Source organism: Hyla sarda, chromosome 2, assembly GCF_029499605.1.
Source record: "Hyla sarda isolate aHylSar1 chromosome 2, aHylSar1.hap1, whole genome shotgun sequence".
NCBI lineage: Eukaryota > Metazoa > Chordata > Amphibia > Anura > Hylidae > Hyla > Hyla sarda.
The window spans coordinates 503733981-503755915 of record NC_079190.1 but is presented as its reverse complement, the minus strand read 5'-3'; the positions used below and the strand labels follow the sequence as shown (position 1 = coordinate 503755915).

The following is a 21935-nucleotide window of genomic DNA, read 5'->3' as shown; positions in this document are numbered from 1 at the left end:
ATTCTTGTATATAGGAGCAGTATTATAGTAGTTATATTCTTGTATATAGGAGCAGTATTATAGTAGTTATATTCTTGTATATAGGAACAGTATTATAGTAGTTATATTCTTGTATATAGGAGCAGTATTATAGTAGTTATATTCTTGTATATAGGAGCAGTAATATAGTAGTCATATTCTTGTATATAGGAGCAGTATTATAGTAGTCATATTCTTGTATATAGGAGCAGTATTATAGTAGTTATATTCTTGTATATATGATACAGTATTATAGTAGTAATATTCTTGTATATAGGAGCAGTATTATAGTAGTTATATTCTTGTATATAGGAGCAGTATTATAGTAGTTATATTCTTGTATATAGGAGGCAGTATTATAGTAGTTATATTCTTGTATATAGGAGCAGTATTATAGTAGTTATATTCTTGTATATAGGAGCAGTATTGTAGTAGTTATATTCTTGTATATAGGAGGCAGTATTGTAGTAGTTATATTCTTGTATATAGGAGACAGTATTATAGTAGTTATATTCTTGTATATAAGAGCAGTATTATAGTAGTTATATTCTTGTATATAGGGACAGTATTATAGTAGTTATATTCTTGTATATAGGAGCAGTATTATAGTAGTTATATTCTTGTATATAGGAGCAGTATTATAGTAGTTATATTCTTGTATATAGGAGCAGTATTATAGTAGTTATAGTTTTGTATAGCATATACAGTGTCTTGCATGGAGTTAATGATGTTCCCTCTATGCTTTCCATCTCCAGAACAGTATTAACCTCTGGATTGTTTCATGGCCATAAACCTAAATACTTACTTTACATGTGGAAAAATGTAAAATTAAGAGCTTAGACTTTGTTCGTATGGACGGTAAAATAAACCACGTGGTCCTTTCCCCAGAATAGATTCCAAGTGCTGCTCATTCTGTGATTCATTCTTAATCTCTCTTACAGAATAAATGTTCTATTCACATTCATTAGTCAGTGGGGGTGTAGGGGCGCAGGGCACAAGTGCTCAGTACCAGACTTCACCACAGGATGGGGGCGACCTTACCCTTTAAGATAAGTTAAAAATGAACAGAATTTTATTGGTACAGCAGAATAACCAGAGTTTTCTAACTTTCTTGTAGGTGAAAAGGGCAAAACTATGGGGGAATTTATAGTTTCCACTTTTGTCCTGATCTTAGCTTAGTTGTTTTCTGCGATCTAGACCAGGACTTAAAGGGGTACTCCGGTGGAAAACTTTATTTTAATTTTTATTTTATTTTTTTATCAACTGGTGCCAGACAGTTAAACAGATTTGTAAATGACTTCTATTAAAAAATCTTAATCCTTCCAGTACTTATTAGCTGCTGGATACTACATAGGAAATTATTTTCTTTTTGGAACACAGAGCTCTCTGCTGACATCACGAGCACAGTGCTCTCTGCTGACATCTCTGTTCATTTTAGGAACTGTCCAGAGCAGCATATGTTTTCTATGGGGATTTCTTTCCTACTCGTCACAGTTCTTAAAATGGACAGAGATGTCAGCAGAGAGCACTGTGGTCATGATGTCAGCAGAGAGCTCTGTGTTTCAAAAAGAGAATCATTTCCTCTGTAGTATTCAGCAGCTAATAAGTGCTGGAAGGATTAAGATTTTTTTAATAGAAATAATTTACAAATTTGTTTAACTTTCCGGCACCAGTTGATTAAAAAAAAACAATTCTACCGGAGTACCCCTTTAAATGGGTACTCCGCCCCTAGACATGTTATCCCCTATCCAAAGAATAAGGGATAACATGTCTGATCGCGGTCAGACATGTTATCTCTTATTCTTTGGATAGGGGATAACATGTCTAGGGGCAGAGTACCCCTTTGAAGAAGTTAGTATGTAGTTTAGAATAGGCTATTATTTTAGAGTAATATAGAGTTTTTTTTGTGTTTGCCCTGTGCTTACCTGTTTTAGCTGTTGTGGCAGGTATTATTGATATTATTTCAAAGCAGAAATTATTTTCTCATGCTGCCTATATTTCCCATGGAAGGTGTGGAGTCTCATCACTGCAATTCACCTGATGCAGCCAATTTAATCACCTGGCTAAACTCCTTCAACCAGAAGCCCAAACAGCTGAGACTCCCAAGTGGGTTGCTGTCAGTTCACATTATGTGCGGATTTGATGGGTTTTCTTATTCATAGTGCATTTTTAGAGAAATATTGGGGAAAAGAACACACGCATTTCGCCGATCACTAAGACAGCTTCCTCAGGAGTAGTGAATCATCACTCCTGAGGAAGTCGCCATAGTGAGCGGCGAAACACGTGGGGTCCAAAACAAAAAAGTGGAGTGCTCCTTTAAAATTTGAGTATAAGAACACCGTCAGATGCCCATAGGAGAACAGACCACACGTGTTTCGCCGCTCACTAAGGTGGCTTTCTCAGGAGTGGTGAACTATCGCTGCTGAGGAAGCTGCCATAGTGAGCAGCAAAACACGTTGGGTCCAAAAAAAAAAGGAGAGTGCTTCTTTAAAATTTATGAGTACAGGGACACTGTCAGATGCCCATAGGGTAAGAGACCACATGCTTTTCTTTGATCACTAAACCGGCTTCCTCAGGACTAGTGAACCATCACTCCTGAGGAAGCCACCATAGTGAGCGACAAAATGAGTGGGATCCAAAACAAAAGAATAGAGTGCTTCCTTACAATTTATGAGTACAGGGACACCATAAGATGCCCATAGGGGAACAGATCACACACGTTTCTTCGATCACTAAGCCACCTTCCTGAGGAGCGGTGAACCATTCCTACTGAGGAAGCCACCACAGTGAGCGGCAAAACGTCCCGGGTCCGAAACAAAAAAGTAGAGTGCTTCTTTAAGGATGGTGTAGAAGAGGAGCTTACATTGTGGACTGTCATGTGAATAATGATTTATCCGGCGTTCTCGCTGTTGATGGTCGGTAACAAGGTTGACCTATTTGATGCTTTGTGCGGCTTCCGGAACACGATCCGTACTGTGAAGGTTACGTCAAGAGACACAGTTCTGATGAAGAGAATCCTCTACATCAGTGGTCTCGAATTGTGACCCTCCAGATGTTGCTAAACTTCAATTCCCAGCATGCCCGGACAGCCGTTGGCTGTCCGGGCATGCTGGGAGTTGAAGTTTTGCAACATTTAAAGGGTCCCAGTTTGCGACCCCTGCTCTACATGTTCTGGTTCCTTCCACAAACAGTGCGGTCAATCCTGAGTATATAGTAAGCAGATACGGCATTGTTACCATAGTGAAATTAGCAGCGCTCACGACGCACCGCGCCAAACTAATGAGCCTCTAATGCATGTGAGCCGAGGGTTATAAAGCTACCTGAAGGCGTCTGTAATAACATGCTGTCAGTGGCGTACACAGGTGCGCCTGCCAGTCATCTGAATTGATGGCTCATCAGTGTGGGCGGGGTTTAATGGCACCTATCCGGTCTGTTGGTATACAACGGCTAATGCTTCATCAAGGGAATTTATCATCAGAAAATGGCATATTACTGAAATTTTACAGAATTTTATTATGAACTCTTTTTATATATTTCATATATATATATATATATATACACTCATGGCCGTAAATGTTGGCTCCCCTGAAATTTTTCTAGACAATTAAGTATTTCTCACAGAAAAGGATTGCAGTGACACATGTTTTGCTATACACATGTTTATTCCCTTTGTGTGTATTGGAACTAAACCAAAAAAGGAGGAAAAAAACCAAATTGGACATAATGTCACCGAACTCCAAAAATGGTCTGGACAAAATTATTGGCTCCCTTAGCTTAATATTTGGTTGCACACCCTTTGGGAAAAATAACTGAAATCAGTGTCTTCCTATAACCATCAATAAGCTTCTTACACCTCTCAGCCGGGATGTTGGACCACTCTTCCTATAACCATCAATAAGCTTCTTACACCTCTCAGCCGGAATGTTGGACCACTCTTCCTATAACCATCAATAATCTTCTTACACCTCTCAGCTGGGAGGACCACTCTTCCTTTACAAACTGCTCCAGGTCTCTTATTGGAAGGCGCCTTTTCCCAATAGTAATTTTAAGATCTCTCCACAGATGATCAATGGGATTTAGATCTGGACTCATTGCTGACACTTCAGAACTCTCCAGCGCTTTGTTGTCATCCATTTCTGGGGCTTTTTGATGTATGTTTGGGGTCATTGTCCTGCTGGAAGACCCAAGATCTTGGACACAAACCCAGCTTTCTGACACTGGACTGTACAGTGCGACCCAAAATCCATTGGTAATCCTCAGATTTCATGATGTCTTGTACACATTCAAGACCCCCCAGTGCCAGAGGCAGCAAAACATCATTGACCTCCCCCATATTTCACTGTAGGTACTGTGCTCTTTTCTTTGTAGGCCTCATTCTGTTTTCGGTAAACAGTAGAATGATGGGCTTTACCAAAAAGCTCTATCTTGGTCTCATCTGTCCACAAGACGTTTTCCCAGAGGGATTTTGGCTTACTCAAGTTCATTTTGGCAAAATTAGCTTTTTTTTATGTCTCTATGTCAGCAGTGGGGTCCTCCTGGGTCTCCTCCATAGCGTTTCATTTCACTTAAATGTCGATGGATAGTTCGCGCTGACGCTGATGCTCCCTGAGCCTGCAGGACAGCTTAAATATCTTTGGAACTTGTTTGGGGCTGCTTATCCACCATTCGAACTATCCTGCGTTGACACCTTTCTTAAATTTTTCTAAACATGTATATAGCAAAACATGTGTTACTGCAATCCTTTTCTGTGAGAAATACTTCATTTTCTATAAAAATATTAGGGGTGCCAACATTTATGGCCATGACTGTACATAGTTGTTTGTTTTTTTAAATATTCTTGAATCAATTTATATATATATATATATATATATATATATATATATACAGACAATTAAGCTGCAGACAACAGTGGCAAGTTTTATATATATATATATATATATATATATATATATATATATATATATATATATATATAAAACTTGCCACTGTTGTCTACAGCTTAGTTGTCAACTTCCCTGTACAGACTGGGTTGGGATAAGCAGAGTCATATGTTTACTAGAGGCAGGGGGATAAATGGCCCCTCTATTTTGATGCTGGGGCCTAGATAAGGCAGAATACTAATACTATATATATATATATATAACTTAAAGGGGTACTCTGCCCCTAGACATCTTATCCCTTATCCAAAGGATAAGGGATAAGATGTCTGATTGCAGGGGGTTCCAATCCGGTCCGGCATGGCGGCATTCTGAACACGAGTTACCCTGTTTGTGACGTCACACTACACCCCCTCCATTCCATAGACATGAATGGTGGGAGCATGACCGCTGTGGTCGCCCGTCACCCGACACGGAGTTCTCTCCTTGAAACGGATGACTGAGATGCCGCACCAGAGATCGCAGGGGGGGGGGGGGTCATGATCAGACATCTAATCCCCCATCCTTTGGATAGGGGCTAAGATAGGGGCAGAATACCCTTTTAAGCCCCTGCCCCCCCTTTCTTAGAGAGGGGCTGTACTCCATTAATTTTTGGAGACTGTACTATTTATGACATTTATTAGTCAATTGACTCCCATGTACTGTAGCTGCCATAAAGCGAACACACCCTAGAGCAAAAAGCCAAGCGAGCCGTGTACGGACTAACAGTAAGTCTATGAGACATTGCATGAATCCATATACAGCAGGCGTGACTGTCCAAGGAGACCCCAGCAGAACATTTTGAGAGGCCTCTCTCCAATCAAAACTTGTGACATGCTAAAAGTTTTCAAAAAAATCCTAGGTATATTTTGAATCCTGGGGGGGGGGGGGGGAACCATCTGGGCCATCAAGTAACGAAGTTCATAGGCAGCTTATCACCTACAATACATTATGGTTTTGTTGTTTTTATGTAAAACTTTTTGTTACTTTTATTTCCAGGACTTGCTTGGTTCAAAATCTGTTTCAATCTCCCCAAAAATATTATTATTTAATTGGAGTATTTATTTTTTTTTTTTTACAAATCGTATGCACAGGAACAGGGACTCCTCTCAAAGAGCAGGAGTCCCTGCTCCTGCACACTGAAAGACAAAGCATACACTATGGTCGGCGTTTATCATTGTAGGTATAGCATTTTTGTAAGCGAAGCATTTTTCTACACCTTTTTTTTTGTGTGTGTGCTGGTAATGTGTAGGAGCACCAGATTTATTAAATGGTCACACGTTTTCAGAAATTTCTCTATTTTTTTTTTTTTTAACTTTTAAATATTTTTATTATTTAATTTTACAGCTTACAAAAGTAAAGAACAATTCCTCCTATACAAATTTCATCATTGTACTTAAAGTAAAACCCTTCCCCATTCCTGCACCCATTACTCATTATGGGGAAGGGAATCAGGAGGACAGGTAACAGCCAAATAACTAAATTTCTCTCTTCACATACACCAGAAAGCTATGTCTGGGCTGGTGGAGTTTTAGAGACTTTTCAGTGGCTTTGCGCCTTTTTTGCGCCTTTTCACAAAAAGGCGCAGTTGATGAAACCCTTCCATATCATGTGTATTGGCAAAATCAGTGGATTAGAACTCAAAATCAGCAGAAATGTGTAAACCAAAAGGCGCAAATAAACCCTGCTTGCACCTTTTTTGTGCCTTTTCTACACAAAAAAAACGTCTAAAGACAAAGATAAATGTCAGTCTATAAGTCTATAAGCCTTACCGCTCAGCTAATATTCATTGGGCTAAGTCCCCAGTTCAGCACCCTAGATTACCTCCAGGGGGCTGCACACAATCGTTGAGTTAGAAACTCTTGCACATTGCCTCAATGTACAAGAGCAGAAAATCCTGCCTCTGATAGGAGTCCCTCTTCCGATACATACTTAAAGGGGTACTCCAGTGGAAAACTATTTTTTTTTTTTTTTATCAACTGGTGCCAGAAAGTTAAACAGATTTGTAAATTACTTCTATTTAAAAAATGTAATTCTTCCAGTACTTCTCAGCTGCTGTATTCTCCAGAGGAAGTTGTGTAGTTCTTTTCTGTCTGACCACAGCGCTCTCTGCTGACACCTCTGTCCATGTCAGGAACTGCCCGGAGCAGGAGAGGTTTGCTATTTGGATTTGCTCCTGCTCTGGACAGTTCCTGATATGAACAGAGGTGTCAGCAGAGAGCACTGTGGTCAGACAGAAAATACATTTAAAAAGAAAAGAACTTCTTGTGGAGCATACAGCAGCTGAAAAGTACTAAAAGGATTAAGATTTTTAAATAGAAGTAATTTACAAATCTGTTTAACTTTCTGACACCAGTTTATTTAAAATAAATAAATAGTTTTCCACCAGAGTACCCCTTTAAGGGGAATTTAGCATCTGGTTCCCCTTGCGCTAAACCCAGTATACTGGGCTATGGTACGGGTAAAGAGCTGTAAAATGAGGGGTCACCTACTTTAATTCATGGCTTATGTGCAGAGTTATGTTCGTTAATGACATTCATATTGCACTTCAGTGCGCATTGGAGGCGGGGAGCCGGCTCGCCCAGCTCCCCTGCCTCATCTATATTCTGCTTACGGCCCGCCCCATCTTGATTATTCAATTTCTTCACTCTCACATCACTAGGACGTGAGAACCTGAAGCCTCGCTAAACCCGACTTCAGTGTACGAACAGAGCGCTCACCTTCCCCTGCAGAATCTCACGCCCTAGTGATGTGAGAGTGAAGAATTTGAATAATCAAGGTGGGGCTCGCTGTGAGCAGAATATAGATGAGGCAGGGGAGCTGGGCGAGCCGGCTCCCCTCCTCCAATGCTCCCTGGAATGCAATATGAATAAAACTATTAACTAACCTAATTATGCACATAAGCCATGGATTAAAGTAAGTGATCCTCATTGTACAGCTCTTCACCCATACTATAGCCCAGGTTATTGGGTTTAACGTGGGTGAACCAGCTGTCAGATTCTCTTTGAGATTCACCCAAAACAAATCCCCCCTCAAAAAATTTAAATTTTCTAATATTTTTGCGAGATTTGAAAAGGTTTTTGGTGATTCTGTTAGAGTTGAGTCACTAATTTATAGTTAATATTCCTCTCTGGTACTTTACCAGCCCTTTGTGTTCTGGTGGGAGGACTGCGCCACAGTCACATTGTGTCACATGGCATTTTCCAATGACAGCGGGTTGATGCGCCCCTGTGATTGCGCTGTGAATGTCACTGCGGCCTGCGAGCATTGGCGTCGACTTGATGTAAACCTCAATAGACAGAATAATATTGCGGCCCAGCGGTCAGACGTGGGGGGGGGGGGGGAGATTGCACCATTTCTATAGGGTCTGTTTTCTTTATACATAGCTCCAAAAACCAACTCTGGCAGGGCCGCAATATTTCTAGTGACTTTTTTTTTTATCTAGTCAGTCACCCAGAATTTTCCCTTTCTCCACCTCTTTAGGGTCTTCCAGACATCTCTCAGGGGATTCAGGAAACGTTCAATGAACTGGATATTCTTTATCCACTTGGTGAATGATCATAGAGGATTTCTTAAAGGGGACCTGTCACCATGAAAATCCTATCTAATCTATCGGCGTTGTGTTATAGAGCAAGAACAGCTGAGCAGATTGATATATATCTTCATGGGGAACTATTCAGTATATCTGATCTTACAGTGCTTATTTGTCCCGTGGGCGGTCCTATCATTGAGTGACATACTGTCCTGAGAATAGAAAGAGCTGGGATTTCAATCAATAAATTACACATTATACTGAATATTTGTCCCACAAAGATATATATCAATCTGCTCAGCTCGTCCTGCTCTAGAACATGATGCTTATAGATTAGATAACATTTTTATGGTGACAGGTTCCCTTTAATTGAAAAAAAAAAACTCAACAGTATACTCAGCATAAGCCAGTCATCTCATGTATACTTCTCTGTGACCCCCCCACTCATGTTTATCACCCCATGTATTGTCCATTGTCTTTTGTGTTTTCGGGAGATTCAGGGAGCTCTACGTTATTGTAACCTATTTTGTGCATTTTGAAACTTCTTAAAGGGGTACTCCATTGGAAAAATATTTGAATCAACTATTGCCAGAAAGTTAACCAGATTTGTAAATGACTTCTATTTAAAAGTCGTAACCCTTCCAGTACTTCTCAGCTGCTGTATGCTGCAGAGGAAGTTCTTTTCTTTTTGAATTTCTTTTCTGTCTGTCCACAGTTCTCTCTGCTGACACCTCTGTCCATGTCAGGAACTGTCCAGAGCAGGAGAGGTTTGCTATGGGGATTTGCTCCTACTCTGGACAGTTCCTGATATGGACAGAGGTGTCAGCAGAGAGCACTGTGGACAGACAGAAAAGAAATTCAAAAAGAAAAGAACTCCCTGTGGAGCATACAACAGCTGATAAGTACTGTAAGGATTAAGATTTTTAAATAAAAGCACGTCCCCTCCCATAGACTTTTATTGAGGGGGCTGGGCGTGATGTCTGAGCAGCGGAGTACCCCTTTACGGTGCGTTCACATGTGCATATTTTTGCTACAGATTTGCAGCAAAAATATGCACGTGTGAACACACCCCTAAAGTGATTGAGGTTCCATACTCATGGAGTCATAGGACATGTGGAAGGTTATTCATTGGATGGACATCCTTAGTAAGAAGCAACCACCTTGCCCTGAGAGGGTTGTTTCTTGAGGACAACCCCTAGTGATCAGCTTTTATCATTGGGACGGGATATTTGCCCTGTAGTAGCCTTAAAGGGGTACTCCAGTGGAAAACTTTTTATTTTATTATTGTTATTATTTTTTTAATCAACTGGTGCCAGGAAGTTAAGCAAATTTATAAATTGCTTCTATTAAAAAATCTTAATCCTTCCAGTACTTATTAGCTGCTGAATACTACAGAGGATTTTGTTTTCTTTTTGGAACACAGAGCTCTCTGCTGACATCACAAGCACAGTGCTCTCTGCTGACATCTCTGTCCATTTTAGGAACTGTCCAGAGCAGCATATGTTTTCTATGGGGATTTTTTCCTACTCTGGACAGTTCTTAAAAGTGACAGAGATGTCAGCAGAGAGCACTGTGCTCGTGATGTCAGCAGAGAGCTCTGTGTTCCAAAAAGAAAATAATTTCCTCTGTAGTATTCAGCAGCTAATGAGTACTGGAAGGATTAAGATTTTTTTTAATAGAAGTAATTTACAAATTACAAATCTGTTTAACTTTCTGGCACTAGTTGATTAAAAAAAAAATAATAAAGTTTTCCACCGGAGTACCCCTTTAACAGAGCAGTAAGCTTCCTCTATGTCCATATATTCCAACAGAGCATACAGAAAAGCTTTTTCGTAGTGAGGAACCACCTTCAACCATTACAGGAGCTAAAGTTTTTTCCTTCTTAAAGGGGTACTCCGGTGGAAAACAATTTTTCACATCAACTGGTTCCAGAAAGTTAAACAGATATGTAAATGACTTCTTTAAAAAAAATCTGAATTCTTCCAGTACTTATCAGCTGCTGTATGCTCCAGATGAAGTTGTGTAGTTCCTTCCAGTCTGACCACAGTGCTCTCTGCTGACACCTCTTTCCATCTCAGGAACTGTCCAGAGTAGGAGCAAATCCCCCATAGCAAACCTCTCCTTCTCTGGACAGTTCCTAAAATGGACAGAGGTGTCAGCAGAGAGCACTGTGGTCAGACTGGAAAGAACTACATAACTTCCTGTGGAGCATACAGCAGCTGATAAGTACTGGAAGGATTAAAATGTTTAAATACAAGTAATTTACACATCTGTTTAACTGTCTGCCCAATTGATAAAAAAAAAAAAATGTTTTCCATTGGTGTGTACCCCTTTAAAGTGGTGTCCATGTGCAAGAAGTCATACTTGTAAGAAGGAATGATGAGTTTTACAATGGCGGCATCGGGAGACCAAGGATAAACTAACAATGACAGAACTTTTTTCATTTCGGTGGCCTTTCCTGCACCTTTACACTGATCAGCGAATCGTCTTTGTCATTTGCAGAATGGGCGTTTGTCTGCCTGGTCATAATCGGCACCTTCCTCTTCTTCGCCATGGTGGGCCTTTGTTGGTGCCAGTGCTGCCCCCACAGCTGTTGTTGTTACCTTCGCTGTCCTTGCTGCCCAGAAACCTGCTGCTGTCCGAGAGCCTGTAAGTATCACCAGGTTACTATAGTATATCCTTATATAATGAAACAGATTAATGTATAGCTGAGCTTTGTTCTACTCTACCGATCTCAGTGTCCACTGTATAGATATAAAGTTTAAAGGGGTACTCCGGTGGAAAACCCTTTTTTTTTTTTTTTTTAAATCAACTGGTGCCAGAAAGTTATACAGATTTGTAAATTACTTCTATTAAAAAAATCTTTATCCTTCCAGTACTTATTAGCAGCTCTATGCTACAGAGGAAATTCTTTTCTTTTTTTTATTTCTTTTTTGTCTTGTCCACAGTGCTCTCTGCTGACACCTCTGTCCATGTCAGGAACTGTCCAGAGCAGCATAGGTTTGCTATGGGGATTTTGTCCTGCTCTGGACAGTTCCTGATACGGGCATCAGGTGTCAGCAGAGAGCACTGTGGACAAGACAACAAAAAAGAAATTCAAAAAGAAAAGAATTTCCTCTGTAGCATACAGCTGCTAATAAGTACTGGAAGGATAAAGATTTTTTTAATAGAAGTAATTTACAAATCTGTTTATCTTTCTGGCACGTGATAATTGAAAAAAAAAATGTTTTCCACCGGAGTACCCCTTTAAAGGGGTACTCTGTGATAAGACATCTTATCCCCTATCCAAAGGATAGGAGATAACATGTCTGATCACTGGGGTCCCGCTGCTGGGGCCCCCCGGAGCACCCGGCGTTCTAAACAAACGCCGGGTTCCTGCGGCAGTAGTAGTGACGTCAGGGCCACTTCCCTCGTGATGTCACACCCCCTCCATTCATGTCTATGGGAGGGGGCGTGTTGGCCGACACGCCCCCTCCCATAGACTTGAATGGAGGGGGCGTGGCGTGACATCATGACATCATGGCCATAACGTCACAATCACGGCCTACAAAATGTTCAGAACACTGGAGCATCGGAGTACCCCTTTAATCAAAATATTTTGTCTGCCAATGCTCACTACCAGGAGGAGCCTCACATTCCTGCATACTGGTTATACATTGCACTCAATAATAAGCTTTGTTCTTTTCTACCGATCTAAATATCCCCTATAAAGACAAAAAGATCAATGATAATATTTTGTCTGCCAATGCCCACCACTAGGGGGAGCTTCCGAGCTCCCTGCATACTGGATACACATTACACTCAATCATAGGCTTAGTTCTTCTCTACCGATCTAAATATCACCTATATAGACAAAAAGATCAATGATAATATTTTGTCTGCCAATGCCCACCACTAGGGGGAGCTTCCGAGCTCCCTGAATACTGGATACACATTACACTCAATAATAGGCTTAGTTCTTCTCTACCGATCTAAATACCCCCTAAATAGACAAAATGATAATATTCTGTCTGCCAAGGCCCACCACTAGGGGGAGCCTCCGAGATTCCTGCATACTGGTTAAACATTGCACTCAATAATAAATGTGTCAAATTTCTGAACCCTCTGTTAAATAATATATTTCCAAATTCTTATCATGTAACCATATTTATTCTCTCTTCTACAGTGTATGAAGCAGGCAAAGCTGCAAAGATTGGATATCCCCCCGCTGTTCCCACTGCCTGCCCGCCATATTACATCTCCACAGTTCCTGTTTCATCAGTGCCGCCACCAATGCTAATGGAAAAACAGCACGTTCCACCGCTGGTGCAGAGTGACTCTTTAGGAGGGCAAAATGGTAAATCAGTTATAGTACATAGTGGAAGGAACAGGGTCCACCAGCAGCACATAGTATTTCAGGAGATGATTCTGCGTGAGTGCATGTGACCGGACAGTGTCATGGTGTGAAACGGGATGTGTCAGGTCACTAGAGGAGGATGTGTAGTAGTGTCAGGGAAATGCAATGGATCCCATAGGATTATGCTGTTGAGGCCAAATTGTACAGTGTCCATTTTAGGACATCGTCAGACATAACCCCGTCCTCCGTCAGGTGAAATAGTATCCCGCCTCCTCCCTCGGACCAATCGCCGTCAGTTGTCAGCCGCAACTCCGTCCTTCGTCAGGTGAAACGGCGTCCCGCCTCCTCCCTCGGACCAATCGCCGTCATCCTTCAGCCACAACTCCATCCTCCCTCATCCGAAACTCTTGTCGTCCAAAACGCCCTCCTGCCTTCCTGACGCATAGCAGAGCCGACGCTGCACAGCATGTATAGCAGAGTCGAAACTGTGAAACGTGCACGTGTACAACAGACACTACATTCGCTACAGAGTCTGTATAGCAGAGCCGACATTGAATAACATGTACAGCAGGACCCATATAGCAGAGAGCAGACACTGACTCGGCTCTGCTACACGGCAGGAACGTTTTTTGTCTGAGGGATGACAGAGTTTCGGATGAGAGACTTTAGGATGACAACGGAGGGATATTGGAGTTGTGGCTGACGCCTGACGGAGATTGGCCCGAGGGAGGAGGCGGAACGCCGTTTCACCTGATGGGAGACGGAGTTACGTCTGACGACTGACGATGTCCTAAAATGGACACCATAAAATTGGAAGTTATAATTGATCAGGCCTGATGGGTAGAAATAATGACACAGACCCCAAAGCTGTATACACAATCTTCTGACGTTTACTAAAAAAAACAAGATTCTTATAGGACGGCACACTGCCAGATTATACATGGTCACAACAGCTGTCTTATCTCTAAGCAGGAAGGACAAGATGTGTGTGAGGCTTCAAACTAGATGGCCTTGAAGCTTCCTGCAAGCTCAGCAATTGTAACCTTGAATACAAGCTTCCTGGCTATAATTGCTAGTTAGGTACATGATTAGTTCACAATGAGGGAATATAGACAACATGGCTGATGATATATAAGATGGCGTATAAAAGAGTATATAAAAATGTATAACAAGCTGACTTCCCTCACAGTAGCACACAGACTATGCCCTGTCCATAAAGGTCCTACAACAGGCATAGGAAACCTTGTCTATAATTCGCCATCTTGTCTGTATTCCTTCATTATGAACTAATCATGAACTTCACTAGCTTGTGAAGTTCATGATTAGTTCTTAATGAAGGAATACAGACAAGATGGCGGATTATAGACAACATGGCTGATGATATACAAGATGGCGTATAAAACATAAAAGGAGTATATAAAATAGTATATAAAAATGTATAACAAGCTGACTTCCCTCACAGTAGCACAGAGACAATGCCCTGTCCATAAAGGTCCTACAACAGGCATAGGAAACCTTGTCTATAATTCGCCATCTTGTCTGTATTCCTTCATTATGAACTAATCATGAACTTCACTAGCTTGTGAAGTTCATGATTAGTTCTTAATGAAGGAATACAGACAAGATGGCGGATTATAGACAACATGGCTGATGATAAACAAGATGGCATATAAAACATAAAAGGAGTATATAAAAGAGTATATATAAACGAGCGGACTTCCCTCACAGTAGCACAGAGACTATGCCCTGTCCTTACATGTCCCACACCAGGCATAGGCAACCTTCGGCACTACAGATGTTTTGGACTACATCTCCCATGATGCTAAAGCATCATGGGAGATGTAGTCCAAAACATCTGCAGTGCCGAAGGTTGCCTATAACTGTCCTACACTGATATGTCTGTGTTCTCATCAGTGCGTAAAGGTTACCGCATCCAGGCCGACAAGGAGCGCGATTCCATGAAGGTCCTGTACTACGTGGAGAAAGAACTGGCTCAGTTTGACCCTGCGCGCAGGATGCGGGAACGATGTAAGTGCTTCATACAGAATGTCTTCACTTCTAGCCGATTCCATTGCGAGAATTAAAGGTTTAATCCAACACTTCAGAATCTGTTCAACTGAGTCATTTTTTTTTGGTGAACTCGTCGGCCACCTACACAATGAGTCACGGTTACGAGCTGTCACTTCCAGCCTCGCATTGTCCCAGCGCAGAAATATATTATATTCTGTTCAGCCTAGAGGAAAATAAACGCAGACGCATTAGGCCATCTAAGGGTTAACAGCTTTTATAGGCACTAAGGTATGGCTGCTTCACTATGACTCCGTTCACATTGGCGTTCTGTTTGTATGGTTAGAAGAGCGCAACGTCAATGGGAATGGGAGGGGCTCAAAATAAGGGAATCAGTCAGGATCCTAAAATAATACAGACCCGGGATTAGACCGTCTTAATAGTTCAGACAGAAGACCAACTAAATAGAGACATAGGACAAGATTTAAAGAAAGAACCCAGACCACGCCCTCTAAATGTAGACGCCAGACTAGACCCCTAAATAAATGCAGACACAAGACTCCAAAAATAATACAGATCCCAGACCAGAATCAATATTGGAGACTCCAGACCTGAAATCAGACCCAAGAGTAGACTCCCAAATAAATACAAACCACAAACCAAACACCTGTATAAATACAGACCACCTATATAATACAGACACCCATACCCCTTAAAGGGGTACTCCGGTATAAAACATTTTTCTTTAAACCAACTGGTGCCAGAAAGTTAAACAGATTTGTAAATTACTTCTATAAAAAAAAAAATCTTCATCCTTCCAGTACTTATCAGCTGCTGTATGCTCCACAGGAAGTTCTCTTCTTTTTTAATTTAATTTCTGTCTGACCACAGTGCTCTCTGCTGACACCTCTGTCCATGTCAAGAACTGTCCAAAGCATAAATAAATCCCCATAGCAAACCTCTCCTACTCTGGACAGTTCCTGACATAGACAGAGGTGTCAACAGAGAGCACTGTGGTCAGAAAGAAAGTAAATCCAAAAAGAAAGGAACTTCCTGTGGAGCAAATAACAGCTGCTAAGTACTGGAAGGATTAAGATTTTCTAAATAGAAGTAATTTACAAATCTGTTTAACTATATGGCACCAGTTGATAAAAAAAAAAAAATGTTTTCAGTGGAGTACACCTTTAAATGATATCATGATAGATCCCATACCAGACCCTCTAAAAAGAAACCCAATACATGCCTCTTAATATCATGAAGCCCAGACCCCTAAATTAATACAGACCCCCTAAACTAACACAGAACATAGACCAGACGCCTGAACTTATACAGATCCCAGATCAGACCCCTAAACTACTACAGACCGCAGAACAAACTCCTGGTGTTACTGTTAATCCTGACTCTGATTTTTTGTTATCGGAGGCTGCAAGGTCTGGTCGTTATAGTCAGTGGCCTACCATATGACCAGATCTCACTCAGACTAAGCTCCTGAATAATACAGACAACTTAGATTGCAGAGATCCTTAAATAAATGTAGATCCCTAAACTAATACAGACCCCAGACCAGACCCCTAAACTAATACAGACCTCAGACCAGGCCCCTAAACTAATACAGACCTCAGACCAGACCCCTAAACTAATACAGATCTCAGACCAGACCCCTAAACTAATACAGATCCCAGACCAGACCCCTAAACTAATGCAGACCCCAGACCAGACCCCTAAACTAATACAGACACCAGACCCCTAAACTAATACAGACACCAGACCAGACCCCTAAACTAATACAGACCCCAGACCAGACCCCCTAAACTAATACAGATCCCAGACCAGACCCCTAAACTAATACAGATCCCAGACCAGATCCCTAAACTAATACAGAGCTGAGACCAGACACTTAAACTAATACAAACCGCTAAACTAATACAGATCCCAGACCAAACTCCCGAATAAACCAATTAGATTGCAAAGATCATTAAATTAATGCAGAATCCCTTAAATGCAGACCCCAGAACAAACCCCTAAACTAATACAGACCTCAGACCAGACCCATAAACTATTACAGACCTCAGACCAGACCCCTAAACTAATGCAGACCTCAGACCAGACCCCTAAACTAACACAGACCTCAGACCAGACCCCTAAACTAATACAGACCTCAGACCAGACCCCTAAACTAATACAGACCTCAGACCAGACCCCTAAACTAATACAGACACCAGACCAGACCGCTAAACTAATACAGACGCCAGACCAGACCGCTAAACTAATACAGACCTCAGACCAGACCCCTAAACTAATACAGACCTCAGACCAGACCCCTAAACTAATACAGACCTCAGACCAGACCCCTAAACTAATACAGACACCAGACCAGACCCCTAAACTAATACAGACCTCAGACCAGACCCCTAAACTAATGCAGACCTCAGACCAGACCCCTAAACTAATACAGACACCAGACCAGACCCCTAAACTAATACAGACGCCAGACCAGACCGCTAAACTAATACAGACCTCAGACCAGACCGCTAAACTAATACAGACCTCAGACCAGACCCCTAAACTAATACAGACCTCAGACCAGACCCCTAAACTAATACAGACACCAGACCAGACCGCTAAACTAATACAGATCTCAGACCAGACCCCTAAACTAATGCAGACCTCAGACCAGACCCTTAAACTAATACAGACACCAGACCCCTAAACTAATACAGACACCAGACCAGACCCCTAAACTAATGCAGACCCCAGACCAAACCCCTAAACTAATACAGACACCAGACCCCTAAACTAATACAGACACCAGACCCCTAAACTAATACAGACCCCAGACCAGACCCCTAAACTAATACAGACCCCAGACCAGACCCCCTAAACTAATACAGATCCCAGACCAGATCCCTAAACTAATACAGAGCTGAGACCAGACACTTAAACTAATACAAACCGCTAAACTAATACAGATCCCAGACCAAACTCCCGAATAAACCAATTAGATTGCAAAGATCATTAAATTAATGAAGAATCCCTTAAATGCAGACCCCAGAACAAACCCCTAAACTAATACAGACTCCAGACCAGACCCCTAAAACTAATACAGACCCCAGACCAGAGCCCTAAACTAATACAGATCCCAGACCAGACCCTAAAACTAATACAGATCTCAGACCAGACCCCTAAACTAATAGACCCCAGACCAGACCCCTAAAACTATTACTGATCTCAGACCAGATCCCTAAACTAATACAGACCCCAGACCAGACCCCTAAAACTAATACAGATCTCAGACCAGACCCATAAACTAATACAGACCCCTAAAACTAATACAGATCTCAGACCAGACCCCTAAAACTATTAATGATCTCAGACCAGACTCCTAAACTAATACAGACCCCCAGACCAGACCCCTAAAACTAATACAGACCTCAGACCAGACCCCTAAAACTAATACAGATCTCAGACCAGACCCCTAAACTAATAAAGACCTCAGACCAGACCTCTAAAATAATACAGATCTCAGACCAGACCCCTAAACTAATACAGACCTCAGACCAGACCCCTAAACTAATACAGACCTCAGACCAGACCCCTAAACTAATACAGACCTCAGACCAGACCCCTAAGCTATTACTGATCTCAGACCAGACCCCTAAACTAATACAGACCTCAGACCAGACCAGTAAAACTAATACAGACCTCAGACGAGACCCCTAAACTAATACAGACCTCAGACCAGACCCCTAAACTAATACAGACTCCTGGCTGTGAATTCCTGTCTTCAGAGGTTGCTCCGTCCGGCCATTATAGTCAATGACCGACCATATGACCACCTGATAAAGAGCTGAGCCAACACTTCACAAGTCACGAATAAATAGTCATGAAAAAAATCTATTTCTAGGAAATTTGGGTGACAACCAGAATGGTTTCTTCCCAGTTTACCAGACTCCAGAATAACACATCTGCCCATCTAGGCAGAGGGAACGGGACTGAGGACTTATTACAAAGGGCGAATATCCATTCAGACTTCTTGGCTATTGAGCAGGATAATCACAGTGGTTGTCAGACATCAAAAAGACATAAAGATGATTAAAAACTGTTCGCAAGAACAAAAGAAGCTCCATATAATGGTGTCCAATGATTCCGCCTTCACCTTTCTTATTACTGTCTTCCTCCAGACAGCCACACCATCTCAGAGTTAAGCTCCCTGCATGAAGACAACTCTAGCTTTAACCGTTCCTATCGGCAAGTCCACAGAAAGCCGCTGCCTGCTAGTTGTACCATTGACGGAGATAAGGAATACTGGTCAGGGGTGGTAGGGGCCACAGCGAGACCCTCAGCATGTTCCAAATTTCGAGATGATAGCTTCAGGAGTAGGTAAGTGATTTCTCCTTACATTACTTATCCTGTACTGATCCTGAGTTATATCCTGTATTATACTCCAGAGCTGTACTCACTATTCTGCTGGTGAGGTCACTGTGTATATACATTACATTACTTATCCTGTACTGATCCTGAGTTATATCCTGTATTATACCCCAGAGCTGTACTCACTATTCTGCTGGTGAGGTCACTGTGTACATACATTACATTACTTATCCTGTACTGATCCTGAGTTATATCCTGTATTATACTCCAGAGCTGTACTCACTATTCTGCTGGTGAGGTCACTGTGTACATACATTATATTACTTATCCTGTACTGATCCTGAGTTATATCCTGTATTATACCCCAGAGCTGTACTCACTATTCTGCTGGTGAGGTCACTGTGTACATACATTACATTACTTATCCTGTACTGATCCTGAGTTATATCCTGTATTATACCCCAGAGCTGTACTCACTATTCTGCTGGTGAGGTCACTGTGTACATACATTACATTACATTACTTATCCTGTACTGATCCTGAGTTATATCCTGTATTATACCCCAGAGCTGTACTCACTATTCTGCTGGTGAGGTCACTGTGTACATACATTACATTACATTACTTATCCTGTACTGATCCTGAGTTATATCCTGTATTATACTCCAGAGCTGTACTCACTATTCTGCTGGTGAGGTCACTGTGTACATACATTACATTACTTATCCTGTACTGATCCTGAGTTATATCCTGTATTATACTCCAGAGCTGTACTCACTATTCTGCTGGTGGAGTCACTGTGTACATACATTACATTACATTTATGTAGCTATAAACTTACATACCTATAAACAGTATAGAAAATATTCATTAAGTCAGAATATAACATAAGGGGAAGGGTTCATGCTATCAGGTTGTATCTGTTTTCTTAGTAATAGGACATTGCAGTGTATAATTATTCAAAATATTAGTAGGGCAGTTTAGGTAATTTATCCCGTATTCTGTCCTGCAGATAGGGGATACATTTTCCTAATCTAGACCACTCCTTAAAATTTTGATCACTGGTTTATTCTATGGCATACAGTTGTTGTTTAGTTCCTTTTTATACATGTGACTCCTTTTCAATTTTTGTCTCCCCCCCCCCCCCCCACAGTCTCCAGAGACCAACATCGGAGGTCTTAGAGAGGAAAGCCTTCCCAATGGCTGTCCAAGCCGTCTCTACAGATGAATTAGCTGTATTTGCAGACTCATATAAACAGAGGTCCCGCCGGGCTGACAGCCGAGGTCCCGGGACAGGGCCGAGGTTTGAGAGGTCGGAATGCAGAGGAAGATCTCTATACCAGGACAGCTCGACTGACGACTACTATGGGAAGAGAAACCACGGCAGGGAACTGTTTACAGACAACGAAAGAGGCTGGTCATTCAGCCCGTCTAGGATACGAGCCCCAGAGGACAAGCATCTGCCCAAAAGGATATCCCGAATGGGGCAGAGTTACGATGACGCTTATCTTAGCAGTGTTCTCGAAAGGAAATCAAGGGGTATTGAGGAAACCATCGTAACCCCCTCCAAACTCAGCTTGCGGCAAAACTCGGGTCGCTGCTACGGTCGATCTCCGACGTTCAAGACGGGAGACAGCAAAGATTACAAAGTTGAGGAAGAAGACTCACTTCCTCCATACTGTGAGAGGGAGCTCGCCCGGGCTCTCCCGTTTCGCTCGAGAGAACACTCCTATCTCAGCACCTCAGACAAAAGGAAGAAAAAGGACCAACCAAGTAAAACAGTGAGAAAAGCCTTCTTTTTTTACATGAATGGGTCACAGGCCAAATGGGGTTGGCGGGCTTTGTCAAAAATTTAAGAAAAAGTGGGTAGAATGTGTGTGTGAGGACACTATTCCACAATGTTGGTGGACCATTAACATGATGCCAATCGAGAAGTGCATGCTGTGTAAAGGCAGCTCCAGTTTGGCCACATTTCGAATAACAGGGACTTTTTTGTCCTATTTTTTGGGTTTGTCAAAAAAAAATCTAAAAATAACAGGATAAACTTGGGCTGTTTGGACAATTCTCCATGCTATGGACAATGAGTGGTTAAATATGTCTTTTTTTATATATATTTATTCTGTATATTTGGATCCAGATGTAACTTGTCTTGTGCAGGCATGGTTGAACTAGGGATACATGTTTGAGTTGAAAATCTTTGTAAACGAATAAAAAAAAAAAAGAAAAAGAAAAAAAAATACAATGTGGGCATATGGGAAGTTCCACACTTTTTTAGGTTGATTTTTGTGGTTATTTTATTGCTGTCATGGACCTAAGAATGAAATGTTGTAGAAACACAAAAAAAGAAAGTAAACAAAAAAAAAAAAAGTTAATGCCGCGTTGTCTGTGCAGTTTCAAAAAAAAAAAAAAAGCTGCTCCAAAAAAAGACTGAATTTTAAAAATTTACCTTGAAATCAGAAATCTATTTTTTTGCAACAATAAACAAAAATAAGCGATAAAAAAAACAAAAACATAATAGACTTGTACAGATATTAAACTGTTCTGTGTTGCCGCTGCTGCTATTTATTTTTGTTTCCCAAAATTAATTTACCTGAATCTGTAAAATGTGGCAGCTTTTTTATTAAATGTATAAAAACTTTTTTTTTTTTTTTTTCCCTTTTGAAATGTATTAAATTGAAACAAGAGAAAAGTAAAAATCAAAAAACAGACGGGTGTTTTCCTTTATTCTCCGATAATCATCTTCTCTCCGTTTAGT

The 21935-nt window shown here is 41.3% G+C and overlaps 1 protein-coding gene across 4 annotated transcripts in view; it reads left to right on the top strand.

Annotated features, from left to right (window-relative positions):
* Positions 1-21935, top strand: part of ILDR2 (immunoglobulin like domain containing receptor 2) — a 301458-nt gene that overhangs the window by 278798 nt on the left and 725 nt on the right. For 2 of the 4 annotated variants that reach the window (XM_056559850.1, XM_056559848.1), the window contains 5 exons: positions 10969-11115; positions 12632-12802; positions 14717-14830; positions 18991-19189; positions 20334-20961. In XM_056559850.1, the coding sequence (XP_056415825.1) occupies positions 10969-11115; positions 12632-12802; positions 14717-14830; positions 18991-19189; positions 20334-20961 (1259 nt within the window). Of the gene's footprint in view, positions 1-10968; positions 11116-12631; positions 12803-14716; positions 14831-18990; positions 19190-20333; positions 21895-21935 lie in introns of those variants that run through there. The other 2 variants (XM_056559849.1, XM_056559847.1) reach the window with 1 other exon arrangement.